This window comes from Tyto alba, unplaced genomic scaffold (assembly GCF_018691265.1).
Source record: "Tyto alba isolate M040663 unplaced genomic scaffold, T.alba_DEE_v4.0 Super-Scaffold_2, whole genome shotgun sequence".
NCBI lineage: Eukaryota > Metazoa > Chordata > Aves > Strigiformes > Tytonidae > Tyto > Tyto alba.
The window spans coordinates 37,560,123-37,581,580 of record NW_024881282.1 but is presented as its reverse complement, the minus strand read 5'-3'; the positions used below and the strand labels follow the sequence as shown (position 1 = coordinate 37,581,580).

At 41.3% G+C, this 21,458-nt stretch overlaps 1 protein-coding gene across 1 annotated transcript in view; it reads left to right on the top strand.

Moving 5' to 3' along the window:
- Positions 1–21,458, top strand: part of UTP20 (UTP20 small subunit processome component) — a 64,255-nt gene that overhangs the window by 9,510 nt on the left and 33,287 nt on the right. The window contains exons 11-27 of the mRNA XM_033010152.2: positions 1,005–1,082; positions 1,736–1,914; positions 3,399–3,554; positions 4,078–4,166; positions 6,639–6,744; positions 7,956–8,106; positions 8,523–8,585; positions 8,912–9,070; positions 10,138–10,214; positions 11,034–11,113; positions 11,803–12,046; positions 12,992–13,201; positions 15,012–15,102; positions 16,700–16,785; positions 17,342–17,467; positions 18,015–18,181; positions 18,721–18,929. Coding sequence (XP_032866043.2) covers positions 1,005–1,082; positions 1,736–1,914; positions 3,399–3,554; positions 4,078–4,166; positions 6,639–6,744; positions 7,956–8,106; positions 8,523–8,585; positions 8,912–9,070; positions 10,138–10,214; positions 11,034–11,113; positions 11,803–12,046; positions 12,992–13,201; positions 15,012–15,102; positions 16,700–16,785; positions 17,342–17,467; positions 18,015–18,181; positions 18,721–18,929 — 2,271 coding nt within the window. The remainder of the gene's footprint in view (positions 1–1,004; positions 1,083–1,735; positions 1,915–3,398; positions 3,555–4,077; positions 4,167–6,638; positions 6,745–7,955; positions 8,107–8,522; positions 8,586–8,911; positions 9,071–10,137; positions 10,215–11,033; positions 11,114–11,802; positions 12,047–12,991; positions 13,202–15,011; positions 15,103–16,699; positions 16,786–17,341; positions 17,468–18,014; positions 18,182–18,720; positions 18,930–21,458) is intronic.

Genomic DNA, 21,458 nt, shown 5'->3' with positions numbered 1-21,458 from the left:
TAGGCATATGTCAGTGCTCCCACTGCTTCTGAAGCCTTGAGAGTATTAGCTGCATACATTCCTGTCCCATGCAGTGTTGCAAAGATTAACAGGAGATGCTAGTATGGAATCTGAATCTTCAGTTTTCTTGTTATTGTACATTATAATTTTGCATTTTACAGTATGAACCAAACTTGTACCGTGTTTGTAAAAAAATGTTTTAAAGAAAAGATGTCATGTGATTCACAATGGAAAACCAAGGCTGTTGCAATTGTTTAAAAAAAGTCAAATTTCATCTCGTCTTCAGTGTTGGCTTTGTTGCAGTAAGTTTGGCTCTGCCTGTGGCATGAGTCCAGTTTTGCTCAGGAGACGTGGTCTTTCAAACATTTAAGCATATTTGTATGGGCTTCTGTTAAACTGGAAGAAGCTTAAAGGTGTCATCTTCTGAAGGGCCTGGGGAAAGGAGATCTGGGTGTGTATTTCTGCATTGCACATCTCAGCTTTGAGGACACTGATCCTGGGTATCTCAAAGGACTGTCGCTCTCTTGAGTTCTTCAGAAGCACAGAGTTTGGCGCTGCTCATGAGATGGTAAACTTTCTGCAACCTGCTATACAGGAAGAATGATGAGTTGAAAGATCTTTTGGGCCTAAGCTTTTTCCTACCAGTTGGTGTGTCTATGCTGCAGCCCTAGAATGTTCAGCTTATATTTTCCACATACACCAGAGATACCTAACCTGTCTTTGCACAGAGGCAGTTTGGATCCAGCAGGGTTTGTTAAAAAGGGTTGTGTCAGCCGAGTTTATTGAAAAGGACTGTGCTTTTCTGTACCCAGACTGTCACTTGAAACAGTAGTGCTCTGTGTGCTGGAACTAACAAGCCCTGCTAGCCAAGAACAGGCAGGCTGGGTATCTTGGAGTTAAAAGCGTGGTTGATTCATAAACCAGAAAAAAATGTCCTATGGGTACTGAAGAGTTGACTATGAAATGTTTCTTGTTAACGCATTCCTTTCATTTGCATCTTGCAGGTATTTGCAAGTGGCTTTGAACGGCACTTTCTTTTGGACTTCTCTGAAGCAATGTTCACAATGAAGCAATTTGAGAGAGTAGGTAGAAGCTTTTGTCCATTTTGTTTGTTTTTGTTGCCAAAGAGAACAACTGGGAAATCCATAGGATATTTACTTGCCTTGTATACTGAAGCATTTTTGTGTGTTGGCATGATCTGGTAAGAATGGAAGAGGTTACTTATGCCATTGTGTTGAAGTTTGGTAATGGTGCTCAGGGTTGGAGATGGTGACAGGTATCTGTGCTCACAAAAAGGAGCTTGCCTTTTGGGAATGAAAGGGATGGGCTTGTTCTGAATGCGATCAAGAGAAAGAGTTCTCGAAGGTAAGTGGAAATGAAGAATAAGGAATGTCTGATAGGTCAGGTCTGGAACTGACGATCTGGGAGGAATCAAATTCATTAAATGGAGTGGAAGGTAAAATTAAAGTCAGTGATATGGAATGTCTCGATGAGACTAGATTTGGAGCAAACTGAGTTTTTTATACCACATCAGTGTCACTGCTGGGGTAAGAGGATGTCTGTGTGCTGGTGTCTTGGGGCACCAGGACTAATAAGTCTTGTGCTTTGCTGACTCATTTGTGAGTGTTCGGGTTCCTCTGTGGCTGATGTCTTGTGTTTTTTGTGAATTTGATCGTGATTAAAGAGACTTAGCACTCCTTTAACTTTTTTTTTTTTTTTTTTTTTGTCTCTTCAGCATTTTCTTCCATGCTTTCTAGAGTACATTGAGCATTGTTTCTCTGGCACGGATGCCCTCACAAAGGATGAGGCAATGGCAATTCTGGCTAAACTCATTCTGGTGAAAGCAGAGCCTCCTACCATTGGTTCAATGGCATTTGAAAAATATCCTCTTGTTTTTGCTGAATCATCTGTCAGGTGAGACTTAAGTTTAGCAAACACTAGATGTGTCTGGCTGCAGGCCTAAAGGCAGTGCAGAGCTACGTAGAAGTTGCCCCCCAGTATTTGCCAGAGTTGTGTAAATGGCAATGTTGCTGGCACATTTGCAAACCAAGTGATATGGTAGGATGCCATTTTTCTTTTTGAGATTACTTGAGAACAGATCCTGCTCTGGAAAGGTTATCACTGATAAAAAAAGACTTCTGAGTGTTTCAGTAGGCGTGTGACAGGGATTTGTTACACCAAGATGCATGCTGCATCCTTGGGCAGTTAATCTTTGTAGTGAGTGCTGCAGTCCATGTTCTCATCATTACTGACCTCCTGCCTGTGCCCCATCTTTCTTCCCTGTATGCATATGTCCTGTCCAGGAGCTTTCTTGGCAGCAGTACTATGGTCTTACCATAGAGCACAGCTGGGTACCAAAGGGCGTGTAATTAATCCAGATACAGCACTGTGCTGGCACAGCTTGACTGCTTCTAGCTGCAAAGCTAGCTTTGTTGCAGTGAAGTGGTTGCTTTCCCCCTGGAGGCTCTTTGGAAAGATTTGGGTTAACCACCATCAAGCACAGAATGACTGTTGCTAATCTACTGATAATGATTGTTCTAATCACTCTAATTCAGATAATTCAAATCTTTCACCTGAGGAGTGGTGACTTGTATTGCCTTTTATGTAAGGTTTTATCTTTCCTAAAAGCAATCCACTCTGTGGGTTTTGCCTATTTTTGTTTAATAGGGTGGAGATATTAGGCTTTGATCATCAGAAACATCTGAAATCTTTCTTTGGACCAGCAATCCTAATTCCTTGAGGGTTTATCTCATAAATTTCTTAAGCCTCTAACGATTCTTGATGCTGCCTTTTGTTAGCGTCTGTATTTTGTGAAAGGTGGAGCCTATGCAGCCTTCTAACTGTGATCTTGCAATCACTGCTGGAATGAAAAGATTGCTGTCCATAGGGTGTGAAGTACTCCAGTTCATTTGTTCCTGTATGGTGTCAGCCCTTTATGCCTGCAGAAAGGCTTGTTGATTTGGGCTCAGCTTGTGATTCCTTTTAAGTCCCCAAACTTTTACCTCATTGATTGTTTTCTGTTCTCCATTAGTGTATCTATGTCAGCATGATCATGGTTTTATTAACAGTAATCATAGAGATGACTGTCAGGTGCTCCTGGAGGCTATATGTTCTAATTTTGAGGGTGTCCAGCTGAGAAGTAGTGTCTTTCCTCCTAGAAATATTATGTGAAATTGAAATAAAAGCCTGATATTTCTTGTGGGCCATGTTTTGTGCTCCTCAGCATGACTAGATGATATTTTTATGCTGTGGAGAACATTAAAAAGAAAAAAAACCTTTGGGTTGTCCAAATCCTTTTTGCTAGAAGCAGCGAACATAATTTTGAATATCATGGAAAGAAAAACAACAATCTCTGATATGCTGTGGTAGGTTACTAAAAAATTTGGTTTTATTTTTAGCTCTAATACAAGGCAACAAACAAGTAAAAGACAAGGAGGAAAGGCAGAAGTACCAGTGTTGGATCATGTACTGTCTTTAATTCATCTACCGGAGAAGGAAGACATCACTGACCTTTCACAGCCTTGGGTTGCCTTGGTTGTACTGCCACATATTAGGTAAAGGGTATTCTAAGGTACTATTGTAATGTATTTGTGTAATATGGTCTAGATCACTATCTGTCAGAAATAATTTTACTAAGAGAAGGACAATAATTACTAACCCTAGTTTGGGGAAATGGGTTAAAAAGATGAAAAAATGCTGTGTGGAAATACTGTGACTCAGTAGTAAAGTCAGGAATAAAATAGCAGTTTCCTGATTGCCTACTCCCTAAATTTAGTACTCTAGTACATAGAGATGGTCTTGACACGTTTCAGTTTCTGTGTTTTAAGCACTGTTCTCTCTAGACAGTGTTTTTTTCAATAGTTATGCTCTTACAGGGAAAGAATAGTTGGAAAGAAGGTGCAGTGAATGCTACAACTTAAATTGTGAATCAGAACTAGCGAAAATGGGTTGCTGCTGGTTTCAAACTTGGGATGAGCTATCTGTAACTTAATACAATGTAGAAGTGAAAGAAAGCTTCTATATGTGTGTATGTGTCAGTGTAACAGAGATAAAAATCTTCCCATTTATTTTGGACAGACCAATGGACAAAGAAAACATTGTGCCCCATGTGACAAGTTTTATAGACTCTGTCTTCACAGCCATTGACAAAGGAAGCCTCTGCAAAGGTCAGTTACAGTTATTTCCCATTTATTTGCTTTTTGTTGATACATAAAAATATATAAAGCAGTGTTTCTGATGACACAAAGCATGAAAATAAATAGCAGTTGTGTTGTATAGAGATTTATTGACCAGCTCAAGTGAAACTAGAAGAGCAAAGCTTGGGAGGAAACACCGTCCAGAAATCAATTCTGTATTTGCTGTTAATAATAATAATAATGGGGCAGCAGATGTTCTGCAAAGTAAAGGACAGAGATAGTTGGGAAGGAAAAGAAGACAGTGAGAAAAAAAGAGGATGGAAATCAATCTAAACCAGATCCAGGCTGAAGCAGTCAAGTTAAGGAGAGACTTACAAGCTCCAGTTAGATTGTTCCAAACCTATAGTGCAAATTTTGGGACATTGCCATCTCTGACCTAAGTGACAGCACCAATTCTAAAATGCTGCATCTTTCCTCCAGGCATGGATGGTCACTGGTTGTCTTTCCTCTCTGGCCAGAAAAAAAGGTGTTTTAACTGAGCTTGCATTGGGCAGGGCAGTTACAGTCCCCCTGAGTAACGAGTATTTGACCTTGTGCCAAAGCATAAGCAACTATTGGAATGCCTCAGGTTCAGTGATCATCGTTCCTTGGTTTGAAAGGGCTTGTATAGAGTGTGGCCTTTTCCCTTTATAATCCCTTTATTAACATTTCTAAATGTATCTGCCAGTTGGCTTTGTTGCTTTTTCTTCTCTAGTCTTTGTCAAGTGTGGTCCGTTTTGATTTAGTCCTTTCTTCTGCCCTATTTGCAGGGTTTGCATGCTGTTGTGATTTTTTTAGTGGCAATGTACTTACTCTAAAAAAGGAATACCCAGACTCTTTTCTGTCTCTCATCTTTGGTGGCAATAGTAGCAGATCTGCACCATCTCTGTGTGTGTGCAAGAGGCATATTGCTACTTCTTCCTTTGCCCGTAAGAGAAAAGAAAACAAATGCAACCTCAGTCCTACACTCCTGCCTCCTATTGCCTGTCCTACAGCTCTTTGCTTGATTTTCCTCACCCTCCTCCCAAACTGGGGTTCCTGGATATTTTCTTCATCCTCTGGCATTCTTTCCAGCTCCATGTTCTCTACAATTCCTTCACCATCTACTAGGACTCCAGTCTCTTCTCACTACCTATGCAAGGCACACCCCAGCCCTGTGCACCCTACTTGACCTGCCTGGCCTCTGAGGCCTGAGGCAAAGTTCAAGTCCCAGGACCTGGGTGTTTTTTTACAGCTGCTGTGGGGTGCAGGGAAGCGGTCTTGTGAACTGGGACAGAGCAACAGCAGGTTACCCTTGGCAGCTGTTCAAGGGTAACTGCCTGTATGGAAGTACTTAACCTATTGATCATATAGGTGTGCCTATAGTGAAGTAGGAGCTGCTATCTTTTTCCAGCACAGATGTGCTACCAAATGGTATGCAGGTTATGATTTGGGAACATGTGCCCTTACACTGTAGATGCAGAAAGCCTCATCCTGCCATTATTTGATGTTTCTTCTCTCTTTGAGAGGCTCCTCGTGGAGGTTAATGGTGAGCAGGATTTGGCACGCACCTGGGGAATTAAGCAACTTGAAACAGAGGGATGTTTTCAAAGGAATAAATGGGAAATGAATGCTCACTTCCCCTTCTTTACCATGGCAGCTGGCAGCCTGTAACAAAATTATATCCTTTAAAAACTTTCATCAATTCGGCTGGTTCAGGAACAGTGTTTCTTTTGCTTGGGAAGAGACGAAGGAGGAGTGAATTTTATTTTTTTTTTTTTTTTTCCTTTTTAAAACAACCTACTTGCTTACTTAGGAGTGTCAGGGGAAAAGAGTTGCCCTTCCCCTTTCTTGCCTGGAAGGGCTTTGGCTCTCCTGTGCTTCTGGGAAATCCTCCATCCCTAAAGGAGGCTGAGAGGTTTGAGAAGGAGACATGATTGCTGTAACAAAATTTGGCAAACCCACCTCCCATTCACAAATAAATAGTCAGTCTTTAAGTACATGGAACAGCTTTTAAGATCTCATACGCTGGTGCATTGCCGAAGTGCCAGAGTTCATAGGCACTTGTGTGGTAGCATCAGTATATATTTTTGCTTCTTTTCTGCTGCATTTGTATCAATTTGGGCATCATTTCTTGATTTCTGAGTACCATTTATAGCATAGGGCTCTCTTGGGACTCTTGCGACAGAGCTTAGCTCCAGGTCACTGCTCTCTGTATGCAGGTGTGATGGAAACAGATGCAAACTAGGAGCTGCCCACAGCTTTGAATGCTGGCTTGCTGGAGCAGGCACTTGCTTTGATAGCCAGAGGAACATGTCCTTTATGAGTTATGATAACGGTTAGAAAATACATGTGCTAGTTCTGGGATCATATGTTACCCTATTTCTGTGACTCCAGCCATTTCAGGATGGACAAGCACCATACAAACACAAGTCATTGAGAGCTAAGTAAATATACAGGCTGTTCTTGTTCTCTCTGCTCCAGGAAGCCTGTTTGTGGCCTGCCAAGCTGTAAGTACTCTTCTTAGTTTGGCAGAGTCTTCTGAAATTCTCCATTTGTTACCTGTGGAGCGTGTCAAGAGCTTGGTGACGTAAGTAAACTCTGCCTGTTCTGTGATCCTTTGTAGTTCAACTTGGTATGGCAAAGCATTGACTTTGCCTTTATGTAGGGGCTTGTTAAATGCCTCTGTGTGTTGCTTTGGTATTGTGGTTATATAAGGTAGCAATGTTGTGGGCACTGTTTGGAGAATCGGGTAGATGTAGTGCCCATTCAGTGACATTTTCTGTGCAAACTGAAGCTTTCTTAGACAGCTGCAGCGGCTAGTGTGTCAAATACATTGGTTCTAGTTTTACCTTGGAGTGCTATGCTTAATAACTGTGTGTTATGTTATAATGATGAGACAGAAACAGTGCTTTCTAATTTTCATTAAAAGCCTGAACTTCTGTAGTTTGCTGGTGGTGTTGGGATTCCCCTATGTCCTTACATACCCATGTGTGTGCATGCTTCACAGTGGGAGGAGGTTTTGTATGCTCCATTTTATTTACTATAATGCTGTTCTACTTATAATTAGCACACGTAACTGAATGGCTGGAGGGATCAACTGAGACCATTGATCTCTCTCCAGCAAATCCTGCTGCACTTGTCATCTCCCATTACTGTTGCTCTGGAGTATCTCCAAGTCTTTGGTGACTTGAGCTTCAATACATCCTGTTCAGTTAGGAAATCATGGTGTCCATGTGTGAGGCCATGTGTGGTGGAGATGAAATGCCTTGCCTAGATCAGGCAGGAAGTATTGGCAGGGAGCTTCAGTCTAGTGATTTTTCTGCCAGCTTTGGGCTGGGGCTGTGAAACCCACTTGGAGCAAGGGGTGTAAGGTAGCAGAAGGAGGTTTCCCTGTGAGCAGGCAGGGTTCCTGTTGTCTCACCTAAGCCTGGATTATTTATTTCCTGTTGATCACTGACTGGGCACCTGGGCAGTAGCAACAGCCCTTGTCTGACCTATGTGGATTTGTTTTCTGCAGCTGTGTGCGGGTGAGTCAAGCCTGCTAGCCCCAGCTTGACAAGCCTGATTAATGTAAAGGAAGAATCTTGTGGCTCTTGGGCTGCCATTGGTAATTGGGTTTTGAGGCTGCAAGCCAATGTGCTGGTTAAGTCTGACTTCACCAGCCTGCTGGTGCCAGCAGAGTCTGAAGTCGTGTGGAATTTTCCCTTAATATTGTTATCATCACTACTGCCTGATTTTCAAACATCTCTATTTGTTGCAGTGCTCACAATATGCTAATAAAACACTCCATTGTTTTAGCACTTTCCCTTCAGACCCCTCTGCATTGCTGTTGGCTGATCTCTATTACACAAGGCTGGCATTGTGTGGCTGCCAGGAACCCCTTTCCCAGGGGAACCTAATGGACTTGTTTGAGAAGTTGCATCCTAATATTTCCACTGGCGTTTCCAAGGTAATCTGCTTTTTTTGAGCACATGCAAGATAATTTGTATTTTAACAATGTAATTTAAGTAAACTGAGTTAAGTGACGAAGACTGAAAGGAGAAACATGAGACTGTAAAGCTATTGCTTCCATGGTATCTGTTTAGGACTGTGTCCATTTCTAAGAGGCCGCTGTGGGACATGAGTTAACAGAGGTTAACTTTTAGCCCTGCAAAACTTGCCTCTTCCCTAGAGGTGAACCAGAGCAGGATCCTGATGTATTAATTTTGAATTGCCTGCTAGACTACAGGAGCTCATCTGTTTACCAACTGTAGGAGGAACCTAGTGAAATCAGCCTCCCATGCAAAACATTAACCTCTGTGTAGGTGGGTGCATGTCTGTGTAAGTAGCCTGCATGCTTCTGACATGTGTTTCCACTTTGGATAGGTCCGGCTATTGACTGTTCGAATTCTAAACCATTTTGAGAATCCATCCTCTACACAGATTGAGGTAGGACTAAAACGTTTAACTTTTCAAAGCCATCTGTGTTTGATGTTGTGTGTGAACTGTTTTCTGCTTTGCAGAAACAAAGCATTTGTCTGGTAGAGGTTGTCCTCTGCTTTTGTGCTTTCACATTCCAGTTATATCTCCTTGTCCCCCTGCCTCCTGACGTTTTCAGATGTGTGAGTTTTGATGCCTAAGTGGTGGAAACCAGAGCAAGTCCCTTGACTTTGTTCTTTGATCCAAAATGGCTGGGATTCTGTGTAGTTTTGTTGATATAACTTCCAATGAGAGAAGGATACTGTTGACAAAATGCATGTCACTTGTTTGTTCAGGGTGATGGCACAGGGGAAATCCAGCCAGTATTTGCCATACTGCTCCAAGCAGAACTTGTGCCAGCAACAGTGAATGATTACAGAGAGAAACTCCTCCATTTGAGGAAACTAAGATGTGATATAGTGCAGTCCGCAGTAGCAAGTGGATCTTTGCAGGAGGTAAGTAGTTGTTGTTAAAAAGAAGTTGTCACATTCCTTTATTCCAAGAGAATGTTCTTATTCCATCACGTGGATTGCAGAGTTCTTAATAAGAGTTTATCAAAAAATCAGCTAGATCCCAGATTAGGTTTTAGAAAATTTACTTGTTAGTAAGGATCACAGCTCCCATTGTCCTTGAGATTACTGTGTTTTCTTGAGTGTTTAGTAGAACAACAGTGATACCTAGATAAATGGCCCACAACCAGATTAATCATGTTTTGATATCATGGAAAGGAAGGCAAATGATTCTAGGGAGAAGTGAATCATGAGCAAATTCAATATCGTGACCTTGCCAAGCCCTCAGTGTGGCTGTGAACATTAGTAGGACTCCCGTTGGCCATGGGAGAACCTAGCTTCTAGATCTTGCCGCAGTGTGAAAATCCTGTATGCACGTGACTGTTGAATCTCCTCTGCTGCTGAGCTCAAGGGGATCTCACTTCCTGGATGTTGGAAGGGTCACAATTTTACTAGTTAAATGATCATGGATTTGTTGGGATAGGTGTGGGGTTTTTTAGTATCTCTTTCTGGCTGTTGCTGTACTGGTATAATTTTTTTACCTTGACTTGTAAGCTCCTGTGAGGGAGGGTTGTAGATCAGTCCTACTGCATGTAGGTTGGCAGGGAGCCAGTCCAGAGGACGTGTTTCTAAGTCTAATGCAGTGAAGACTCCTCAGGGCAAACATTCCTCTTTCTGAGGTCCCTAATGCTGCTATGGCAGCCCTGAGGTTTGAGAGGGAGGCAGGCAATCCAGATCACCTGTTGTGCTGAACTGGTTTTTGCACATTCATGCTATGTAGGTATCGTGACTCAATCTCAGTTCAATTTACAGTAAATGGGCTCTAGATTTCCTCGTGCAGCTAGGAGACAAGGAATGATGATGCATGTGATTTGCTTCATTACTTGTAGTACTTCTGAGAACTTCTTTGATCAAAGTTTCCTCTTTGAGAGGAAGAAAGGTTAGGGGAAGTTGTTTGATCTTTAGCTGTTGTTTTTTACATCTCAACAAGATGGTATTGTATGTCATTCTAGGTGCCTCTTCGGTATTTACTGGGAATGCTTTATATTAACTTCAGTCCTCTCTGGGATCCTGTAATCGAACTCATAACGTAAGTAAATGCTGTTGGACACTGCAATCTGTGGTTGGCTCACAGAATACTCCTTCCATTCTCTCTATATGAGAACCTTCATGTGAAGTTATCTGAAACGAATTTGATCTCTCAAATAAATTGCAACCTGTGTAGTCTTTTTAACTTAGTTTCTGATTTTTCTTACTATTAAAGGGAACTTGCAACAAATAGTCAAATAGCATCAGTTTTCAGTCAAAGCAGCAGGATTTGATTAGTGTTTCACAAATGCTTGAAGGAGCAAGAAGTCCCTCCCAGTCTCCTTGTCTATTGACTTTTCTGTCCTTACTGCAGAACCCCTAAATCCTACTGAAGAGTAGGGAAGATTTACCATGGTGACAGCTGAGCTAAATACTAAAATCATTGTCTGCTTTCAGCATGACTTTATCTTATTTTTTCCTCTCTGTTTTAGGATTAAATAGGAAGGAATTTTCCCCTTTAAAGTAGTGAATTAATAACAAAATATTAAACCACCTCTTCAAAAGATATGTCCATGTTAATTCTTCCTTTGGTTCAGTATGATGTTACTGTACAGAATCAGTAGAAAGCTTGAGAACATTTTAACTCAATTTAAGTTCATTTGAAATCATGAGATACAAACCGATTATTTTAATAACAGTTGACATTTGGGATCCATGAGTAAAGGCAAGGAAGCGCTACAGCTGTATCGTGCAGATGTTCTGTCTTCGGACACCCACATTAAAGCAGTGATCAAAGCCTCTGTGTTAGTTGTTAGCTTGCCTAGTGATGTATGACTTTCTTATTTTCCTTTTAATTTCATGCTGTCTTATGCTTTGTTAGTTCTCATGCAAAGGAAATGGAGAATAAACAGTTCTGGAAGGTCTTCTATGAACATTTGGAGAGGGCTGCTACCTATGCTGGTAAGTCACAGCTCCTAAATGTTGTTATGAGAGTAACCCAGCTGGTGGTGAATGATATGACTCTGTTTTTATGTGCCCCAAACTTACATGTGATGGGGGAATTCAGAACCAGGGCTTCTGACTACTGGCATTTTATCCAGGTCAGGAATGGAGAGGCTTGGGAGAAAACTGTCTCCTTCTGTTGTAAACACCAAGAAGCAGATAGCAAAGGCACCAGCATTACAGGAGGGAGTTGCAGGCCGTGGGAAGCCATGCAGCAGTTTCATCCTTGTTAAGGCTGGCTCTGCCCAGACTGATCCAGAAGCGATGACAAAACCAGTATAATGGGGCTGACCATCTTCCTGCTCCATAGATTCAGTGGAGTTCCTGCAAACAGTGTGTGTCTTGGGCATGCTCGTGAGGTTTACCTATGGGTGTATGGAATCTGTGATTTCAAGATAGAGCCATAAGCACGCAGCTGTTTGGATTTCTCTGTTATTCAAGAGAACTGAGCTTAATTTAGATGCATCATGGCTGTAAGACATCGTAGAATACTTTCTAAGCAATGTGGGTCTTTCAGGTCAGTATTAAATACAGTTGTCTGAAGAGGTACATGTAACCAAAAATACTACCTTTGTAACGGAGGACTGATCCCTTACTACTGGTGATTATGAAGTAACCTGAAGTGATTTTCTTCATCTGTTCTACAGAAATGGAGCTGAAAAATGAGCTAGATGAACAGGAGGAAAGCATTGCTGAAATAGAAAGTGAGAAGATGCCAGAAGGAGGGGTGGGGACTGTCTTCCTGGAGCAGCTGAGGACTAGAACAGATTGCAGTGACCGGCTGGACCATACAAACTTCCGTTTTCTATTGTGGAAAGCACTGGATAAGTTTCCAGACAGAGTGGAGCCTAGATCAAGGGAACTTTCCCCACTTCTTTTGAGATTTATTAGGTAAGATTTATTTTTCAGTTGAGAGGACACATTGCTTTCAGTGTGTTGCTGAGCTCTAAGACTACAGCTATCCCATTATAGACTTTATTTCCTGAGTGCGTGGCTGATGAGGTGCCTCTTCCCAGTTAAGATAACCTTCTGGTTGAAGTAAGGATGCTGTTAGAAACATTATACAAGCAGGCTGAAATGAATCTGGCAGTACGTTTCTGCTTCTCGGTCTCACTTATTAACTCGCCAGTGTCACAGCCTCACTACTTAGGGAGTGACTTCAGTAGAAATAAAGTTCTTTTTTTTAAAAATGAAAATACATTTCAAATTGAAATCACAGAAGACCAAAATATTTTCTCCCAAGATGGGGAAAGTACTGGTTTTGTTAGAGGCTGATTCAATTTCCTGCCCCTGAAGGGAGAACGGTAGTGTGCTTGCATGCATGCACATAGCAGATAGTATGATGCACATGGGGTAGATTTGATCTCATGGCAGGGGAAAGTTTCTGATATTCCTTTTCTGTGATTAGAAAAAACTATGTTTTGCTTTCCTTCCTCAAAAAATTGAACCATACTGAAGTAGGGTATTTTCCTTACTTACTCTCATGCTGCCACACTCACTGTTCACCTGCCCGCTTGAGCAAAGACAACCCCCATGCCTTCCTTGTAACCTCTTTACAGACTTCTAGTAATTCAGTGGTTCATGCCAATCGCCTCCTCTCCATCAAGTACTTCCAGTCTCCTTTAATGTATTTGGTCACTGCCTTATATCCCTGCAACTTGTAGGTAAACAAGCATATCCTTGCTGAAATAGGCTTCTTTGAGAATTTTTTAGCCATGTCCCAAGACTTGGTGCCATTAATAATGAGAATGGTGGATTGTGGAGTTTTTAGTTTTTCTTGCCCTGAAACATGCTATGCTTCTTAATTTCTTCCTTCTTACTTATTTTTAAACACAGAAACGAATACTACCCAGCAGATTCATTAGTGGCTCCATCTCAGGATCTTAGAAAGAAAACTAGTCATACAGTAGCAGCAAAAGAAATACCTGGTGAAGAGGTGAATGATGTTGCTATGGAGGAGGAGGAGGAGGAGGAAGAAGAAAAGGAAGAAGGGGAACCGATTACTGTAGGATTACCAAAAAAGAAAACAAGAAGAGCTGCTGCTAAGTACGTATTTTTAGTTTTCCCTTGCTAGTGCTTTCACAGAATGGCAGATTCAGCAGCTCATGTTGAGATAAAAGCTGTGTATTTATAGATATTCCTTTTTTTACTTTTGCTTGACCTTCATAATTTTTCAGTGGATTATAAGGACTTTAGAGTCAGAAACTTTTCCTGGACGGTACTAAACATCCAAAGACCCTGCCCAGGCTTTATCATTGTTTCACTACCTGCTGACAGTCTGTGGGTCGTGTTACTTTAAGCAAAAATAATGTGGTATTCTGAAGTTTTCGGAGACCATTGTACCTGCATTCCTCTGGCTTCTCTGTGTGTATCTGTTGGTCTTTTGAAAACATGGGCATTGACAAACACTTTCAAAAATGAGAGTATTTTTCTAGGTGTATTAATATTGGGATTCTGCCATTACCTACCTGTGGTCACAGGTCTTGATTGCAATTGTCTTCTTAAGGACAAAGATATTTATTTGGTGGTGTTTTAGATTGAAGCTACATGCTGTTGTAATGTCATGGTTTACAGTGCTGAATACATGGAGAAACTGACTCTCTGTGTGAATTCTTCACGGTTTCTCTAATCAGTCTTTCTACCCTGATGACCTCTGTGAAATCTGCATTACAAATATATCAAAGATTTGTATTTTGCCACTTTTTCTGCCAAGGATCACCCTTGTAATAATGGAGAACTATCAAAATGTCACCTTACATGTTGAAACATGATGAGTATTTGATAAGTAACTGGAATTGTCATTTAATCCCAGGTGTTTTATAAGTGTTTCATTTTGTTCCCAGATTCTGGATTGTATCTGCAAATTAGTAGCAATTAAAATATGGTAACAGTCCAAATTTTTTTTTTTTTTTAATTTTTTGTCAACCTCAAAATATCCACGTGCTTAACTGGAAACATTACATCCTGATAGCAGTGACAAAGGCATGAAATATTTACTGGAAACGTGTTAATGAGTTTTGGAGTGACCTCCCTTCATCTCTACCCTGGACAGTTCATGCAGTCGGGCCTGTGCTGCAGCAGGAGGGCCCTTTGTGGCTGAGGCAGCGGGAGGACCCACGCCTGCCACAACCGTGGCATGGGCTTGCTGGGAGGCGCTGTACTTGTCCTTTTGTTGAGTCCAGCTGTGGAAGAAGGTAGCCCAGCTAAGTGGAAAGTTCACTGTAAATTGCCAGGGGGAGCAGCTTGGATGAGGACCGCCTCTGAGAGCCCCACAGCACATATGGTAGAGGAGGTCTCACACCATCGTTATCTTGGTCACCTCTCTCCCCTCCCGCAAAGTGGAGGTGGGGCAGATGTGGGTGACACAGCCACTTCTAGAGGAACTGACCCCTGTCTGTGCTTGCAGCCTGGCATAAGTCCAGCACAGTCTGTGGCTAAATGCAGCCCTTCATGTTGATAGGAGCGAAACGGGCACCAGTTAAGGACAAGTGAATAAATAAAGAGGTAAATTCACCTCTTTGGTATTCCAGGCTGGACTGGCAGAGAGAAGTAAGCTACATCCTGACTGTATTCCTTTCTCATCAAAAGCTGAGCCTGTCTATGCTACTGAGGAAATGACCTTATCTGTGCAGAGAAGTGACATCTAGGAGTTGCTACTTAGGAGAGGAACAGCATACCTCTTGCTGTGTCTCTGAAATGGAGACCTGTAGACTTGGGATCCTCTTGTGTTGTGGTGTTTTTTTTTTTTTCCTCTCTTGTTAATCAATTTTATTAAAAGTTCACCATTTGTTTCTGATAATGCAGAATTGTCTCTTCTGGTAATTTTAAACAACAATTGTTTTGTTTTGTTTTACAGGCAACTAATAGCCCACTTAAAAGTTTTCTCTAAATTCTCAAATCCTCGTGCGTTGTATCTGGAGCAGAAGTTGAACGCATTATATACCCAGGTGATGCTATTTGCTGGCTTTTAAAATTACTGCTAATAAAGAAATTCATTCTTATTTGAATGCAGTGTCTGAGACTGCAGAAACCTGTCGTTTTCTGAACCCAGCCATGACAGCTGAAAAAAAGGAGCTGTCCTTGAGAGGGCTTCTTAGCAGGCTTCACTTGAAATGGACCCCTTTAGCACAGACCTGCTTGAAATACCTGGCTTAGTTTGCCAGGAGTGGCTCATACAAACAGATCTGGCAGCAGACTAGTAGTCTTTAGCAAGGTGGATGCGTGGCTGTAGAGGGAGCGTGTTCCACTTGCACAGCAGGATCTGGAAGAGGATTTTGAATCCAAAGCTTGGGGAAGATCCAAGGAGATTTGTCCTTGTTCTACAGTGTTGTGTCTATAAAGAGTATGGTCAGTGTGAACAGCAGATCATTTTGTATCAAAAAAAGAAAACAGAATTTCTTCTTGAAGAATATTCAGTTTGATAAGATTCCTTTTTGAGCAATTTCCCTGAAAGAATTGTTAAAAATATGACTCTGAAGAGGGATTCTAAGACTTTTTCCTACATTCCTTAAAAGGGTATTTTATTAATTTTACTGGGTTGTTTTGGGTTTTGATATGTGAATTTGTTCAGATCATTGCTCTGATTGTTTCCAATTTGTGTTCTTTGAGGCTGAGGTCAGTGGACTGTAGAACTGTATTAAATGGTACAAACCTGTTAGTTTCCTGGGTTTCAACTGATATCCGTTATGGGAGTTGGAAGGTCCATCCAGTAGTTCCCAGATTTGAGAATCTCTGATGAACATGGTTTGTCAACCTCAGATTTTTTGCTTAAGAAAAGAGTTGGTCCACATATTTGCTTGCCTGTGTTCTTAGGAAGATAGTGAACAGCTGTGTACAGGTCAAAACAGGGTGTGAAGGACAGCCTGACATAAGAAGAGAGATTACTTCATCACTTACTGTTTGTCGTTTCTGTGTCTCACCATATGTATTGTCATGGCTGGTGTGTCCATCTGGCATAGGTACGTCGTGGTGAAGTGATCTTTGATGATTCTAGCCTGTGCTGTTTGGTAGGAGACTGAAGAACTGATAAGGATGTTGCTTGGGGAAATGATCTGTATTTCTTAGTGCCTATTGTGAAGAGTTATCTTTGAGAGAGGGCAAATCTCAGACTTTGCATAGCAAGTCTTATGAGTATATTGTGTTTGTCACAGGAAAGAAATAGAGGTGTCTTGGGATGGTTTGGGTAGTCTGTTTTTTTTAATCCAATCTTCCCAGATACACAACTGGTAACTGGTTTTGGAGGTTGAAAACGCAAGCTGAGAGTGGTTCACAAGACAATTATGAAAAACCAAATACTGTAACTATTCTATGTAGATGGAGGGGAGAAGTATATATGAACTACCAGCAACTATCTCTACTTTTTATGAGTGACAGCTGTGTAGTCACATCTTGACTTTATACTGACAACACATGCACTGTGTTTCCATTTTGATAAGCTAGTCCATAAAGCTACTTGAGCTTGGAGCCTTGGGTTGTTTCACTATTTTCAGTAAGTACTTATGTCTTCTAGATAGAGATTTATTTTCTTTCTTTTGTCATTTATAGTTACTGTCCCATCAAGACCAGAATGTACAGAGAATAGCCCTTGACTGTATAATGACATACAAGCATCCCCATCTGCTGCCATACAGGTAAAAGCTTTTATATTTTAGCATCAGTGAATGAGCTTGCTGTTATATCAGAAGCCTGCTTGGGGTCAGTTGCCTCAAAGAAAGAGCCTTTCCTGTATTTAAAGATATATGTATAAATTTTAATTTTAGCCAGCTGTATATCTCCTATCTAAAGTAGGAAATAAGGTCTTGAGGTTTTTCAGTGTCTTTCTTGTTTACAGGAAAATGGCAAAAATTTCATTCTGTACCAGAATAGTGTGTGCTTAGTAGTTGCATCGTTTTCAAAGAGGTCTTTTGTACTGATGATTTATAACCACCCAGAGAAAGTGACAGCATAAAACTGTAGTTTGTGGTTGAATAATCTCTTTCGAATGTGTCCAGGAAGTACTTTCCTACATAATTAGCTTGAATTTGCTAGCTCTTAATTTTTTTTTTTTTTGATAAAAGGGTGGGAACATAGTACTTCAGCGTTTTATATACAGCATAGATTAGATAGGTAGGTAATTAGATAGATGCATGTGTGTGTGTTTATTTTCATAACCTTTACCTGCCCTCAAATAATGTTTATTACTCTCAGGGAAAACTTGCAAAAGCTACTGGAAGATAAGAGTTTTAAAGAAGAAATAGTCCATTTCAGTATTTCTGAGGACACCGCAGTAGTAAAAATGGAGCATCGACCAGATCTCATCCCTGTTCTTATGAGGTGTGTCGTGAAGTGAGGATTTTGAAAGTTTCATGTCAGTACCATAAGCAGAGATGTAATGCTGCTTCTCATTTTTACAGTTGAGATAAACCTATGGCTAATGGTATGCTTTAATGACTTACTTTGTGGTGTTCTGTATGGTTTCCTTATTAACACATATATGTAATGTGTTGTGCAAATGGTGTTTTCTTTAAAAACATCATTCTGGTAAATACTATTTCTGCTAAGGCTTTCAGAGAAGTGTGAGAACATTTGCAGTTCACTGAGTATTGCCACTTATTTTTTATTAAGACACAGTGATGCAAGTTATCGTGCAGATAACTAGAAGTCTCCAGCGAAGTTTCTATTGTAGTAGCAGAAGCTGATCTTTCACTTGGATGTTTTTGGGCAATGTAGTAATTCAGTGGAGACCCTGAAGGGAGGGGGCTTCCACTCAGCTTTGTTATCACTAGAGAACATTTTTTAATGGAGTTTCTCCTGCAGAAAAAAAGGCTAGGAAATGGATGGCTCACTGAAAGCTAATGCAACCTCTTTTTGCCTCTTGAAGAATTCTCTATGGCAGAATGAGAAACAAAACGGGGAGCAGAACACAGGGCAAGTCTTCAGCGAGCACTCGCATGTCGATCGTTCTGCGATTTCTTGCCGGCTCACTGCCAGAAGAGATACGGATGTTCTTGGATCTACTCTTTGAAGCTGTGAAGCAATTCAGCAATGGTAGGTACAGGTAATAGAACCTGGGGGTATGGTACTTCCTGACCTCTAGAGATGTGGGAGGATAAATACTCTTAGTACTGTTATGTGCTTCAGTTTGTGTCTAAGTGCCTTGGAAGAATGAAAGCATGAAAGTAAACTTTTGATAAGGACTGACATTCCCCTGAGCTTTTCCTTACAAAGCATGGTTGCTCTGTTTTACAGGTCCAAAGTTACAAAAAACTGAATGACTTGCCACAGCTGTAGTAGGCTGTGCAAGTAAGCTGTAGCGGGCCAGGAATGAGCAATTGCTCACATCGTATGCTAGCCTGAGTGTAATGGCAGTAAACAGAGGTTGTGAAGTGCTCTGATACTGTAGCAGTGGGAGATGTCTGAGTGTCACAGAGAGATGGAGATCCAGAGCTGTAATTATTTAAAAAGCTGAATGTGATGATTTGTAGTTTAGGGCCAGTTTATACTATTTTTCATTGAAAATTATTTTCAGTGGTGGCTATCTTCATGGTGCTTTTCTGAATAAGTTGCTCTTCCTTTGCCTATCACAGGGCCTTGCCAGACTGCAGTGCTTCGAAGTATGTCAGAGCTAGATTTAGCTAAAGTCCTGCCTCTTGGGCGTCAGCATAGCCTCTTCAATGGTCTCGAAGTTGTATTGAAAAACATGGGACAGTTGATCCATCAGTACCTGCCAGAAATTCTACAGATTCTGCTCTGCATGACGGCTGTGGTATCCTGCATCCTCCAGCAAAGAGAGAAGGTACGATATACACAAATGATAATACAAACAAACATGTAAATTAAATTCCTTTCCCTCCTCCTTGTAGCTTGCACATGTTCACACACCTTTGCTGGTTCAAGTAAAGAGAGGTTTAAGGCCAGCATGGAGTAATGCTTAGCAATTAGATGTCTGTCAAAATAGAGGCCAGTGATACTTGTCTGAACATGCTGTGGCACTCAGGCAGTGCAGGTGGAGTTAATGTATTTAGAAAGCTGCTTTGGGCTGTGTTTTTATTTGAGATACTGAAGAGACAGTTGGGGGTGATCTCTGTGTTGCTAACTGCCTGCTCTGTGGAGAGGTAGGCATGAGGGAGAGGTAAATGATTTGTTGTAAGGACATAATAAGATCTTGTGGCTGGAAGTTGAAATTGGCCTTAAAGAGCTAGTCTTTTGGCTGCAAGGAGAAAACATTTGAGCAGCAGAAAGAGAGGATTTAAAGTTCCTTGTCTAAGGACTTTAGAGCAAAACTTGTCTTTGAGGTGTTTTGTTGCAGTACTAGACCCCAGAGGAGCTCAGCATTGTGGATGATCACACTGATTATCTACAGTGATTGTCTCATGTCACGGGACACAGGGAGAACATGACTACCAGCCATGCTTTCAGCACATTAGAAGCATGTTCAGCTTTATCAGGAGTAGTTACGCTAATTCAGTGTCACGATTTGGGTCTCAGCCAGGTATCTGCAGAGCACTGTGGATGTTTTTTTCCCTTGCTGCACAGTGGCTGCACAGCCAGAAAGGGTCAGGTAAGGAAACATTGTGTTAAAGATTGTCTGTGCCTAAAGATGGGGCATGTTGACTTACTGCTGTCCTGTGCCCAGGAGAGCAGTACAGAGATCCCTGAGCTCTAGCCCAGCTAGTTCAGGGGATTTGCTGCCAGCTGTTTGGAAACTATGACATTGAGCCAGGCTTTTCTGTCTTTCTGAAACCAGTGCCTTTGCTAGGCTTCAATCCAAATAGGAGAAGGAGAGCTCAAGTCTGGTCTGGTGTAGAGCCTGATCATATATTAGACGTAAAACAAGCAAACTGCACAGTCATCATCATCAGTGCGTTGTTGAAATGAATTATGAGATGATAGACTGAGGAAGTGGTGTGTTGAATGGAATTATGTGATGATAGACTAAGCAAGTGGTGTTAGGTAATGAATGTTTTGTCACCATGCATGCATGTTCTTGCCAAGACCTATCTGTGAGCGTTCGAGGTTAGAACTTCCCTTGAAAACAATCCATCAAACAAAGCAAGCCCTTGCAGTCAGTCAGCATCCAAGGTCCCATAGTTGTTTGCTAGCTGCACAGAACCTTGTAACTGTCTTCATTTATGAAGGGGATGAACAAATTTTAGGACATCAGCTTTCCACAGTCTGACTTAACCAATGGATTGCTGTGCTGATGTGTTTTTAAACTGGGAAAGGAGTTTTAAAAGCTTCTTCATTCATTACTGGTATAGTCACATTTTGCCAGGGTTACTATGGTGATACTATCATCATTGTGTAATGTGCAGAGTGACAGTCTATCATTTGTCTGAACTTAATTTAGCACTTCATTAGCCCATGAGATGTTAAAAGCTCAAGGAAGAGTGTGAGAAATCTGTTTATCTTGGGTAATGATTAGAAGACATTCTTGGAATTTGAGAGTAATTCATTGCAAGCTGATACTGCCTGAAGAGTTAAACATCAACTTTGACCATTTTCAGCCAAGTTACTCATTTACTGTTTCTTATTGATTGTATTCAGTATTGAGTTTCTTTGTCCTCTCAGTCTCAGAGGACTGCTCTTATGGCCACCCAAAACTATTTTGCTTGGGGTGTCACCATTAGCAATAGCAGCCTGGTTTGTGCTTTCTTTGGCCCTTCAAGCAGCTCATTTGCTGCCTGGAAGCTGATTGCATGCCATTAGTATGCATTCAGCTCATCTTGGGAGGCCCTGGGCAAGAGCACATTTGGTTCTTTTTCCATCATCTCCTCTTTGTGTTTTTACCTGTGATTTTAGGTGCAAAGGGAGTATAGGAGAGCATTGCATGGTAGTAGAGGGTAGTGTCTTCAGAAGTCCATAGATACATTAAATAAAGAAGTTGTGATGTCTTCCAGTGACAGTTTGACACTAAAGCTGCTTTGCAAAATAAGAGATACAGATGTTTATACTGTGTGGTAGATCATGATGTCTTCTGGAGACCCTGAGGAACCCAGGATATAGCTCCAGTCTCAGCCAGCAGCCTTTATTTGCTCTGTTGTTTCTGAGACTGGAGTTCAGTACCTCTGTACCATGGAGCTGCCTCATACGTTTGTTCTGTGAGCTGCATTGCACAGTATGGATATAATTTAGGTTACTCAAGTCAAGACTCTTCTCAGAGAGAAGAGTCAGAATGCAGCAGTGCATGAGTAACTTCATGATTAACTGTGTGGCTGATTTTCTTACTGAAATATTTTCCCCAAGAAAGGCTATGGAAGCTAAATGGGTACAGGAAGCATCCTCCTGGAACCAAATGCTATTTCCCCCCACGCTGTTAGAAGAG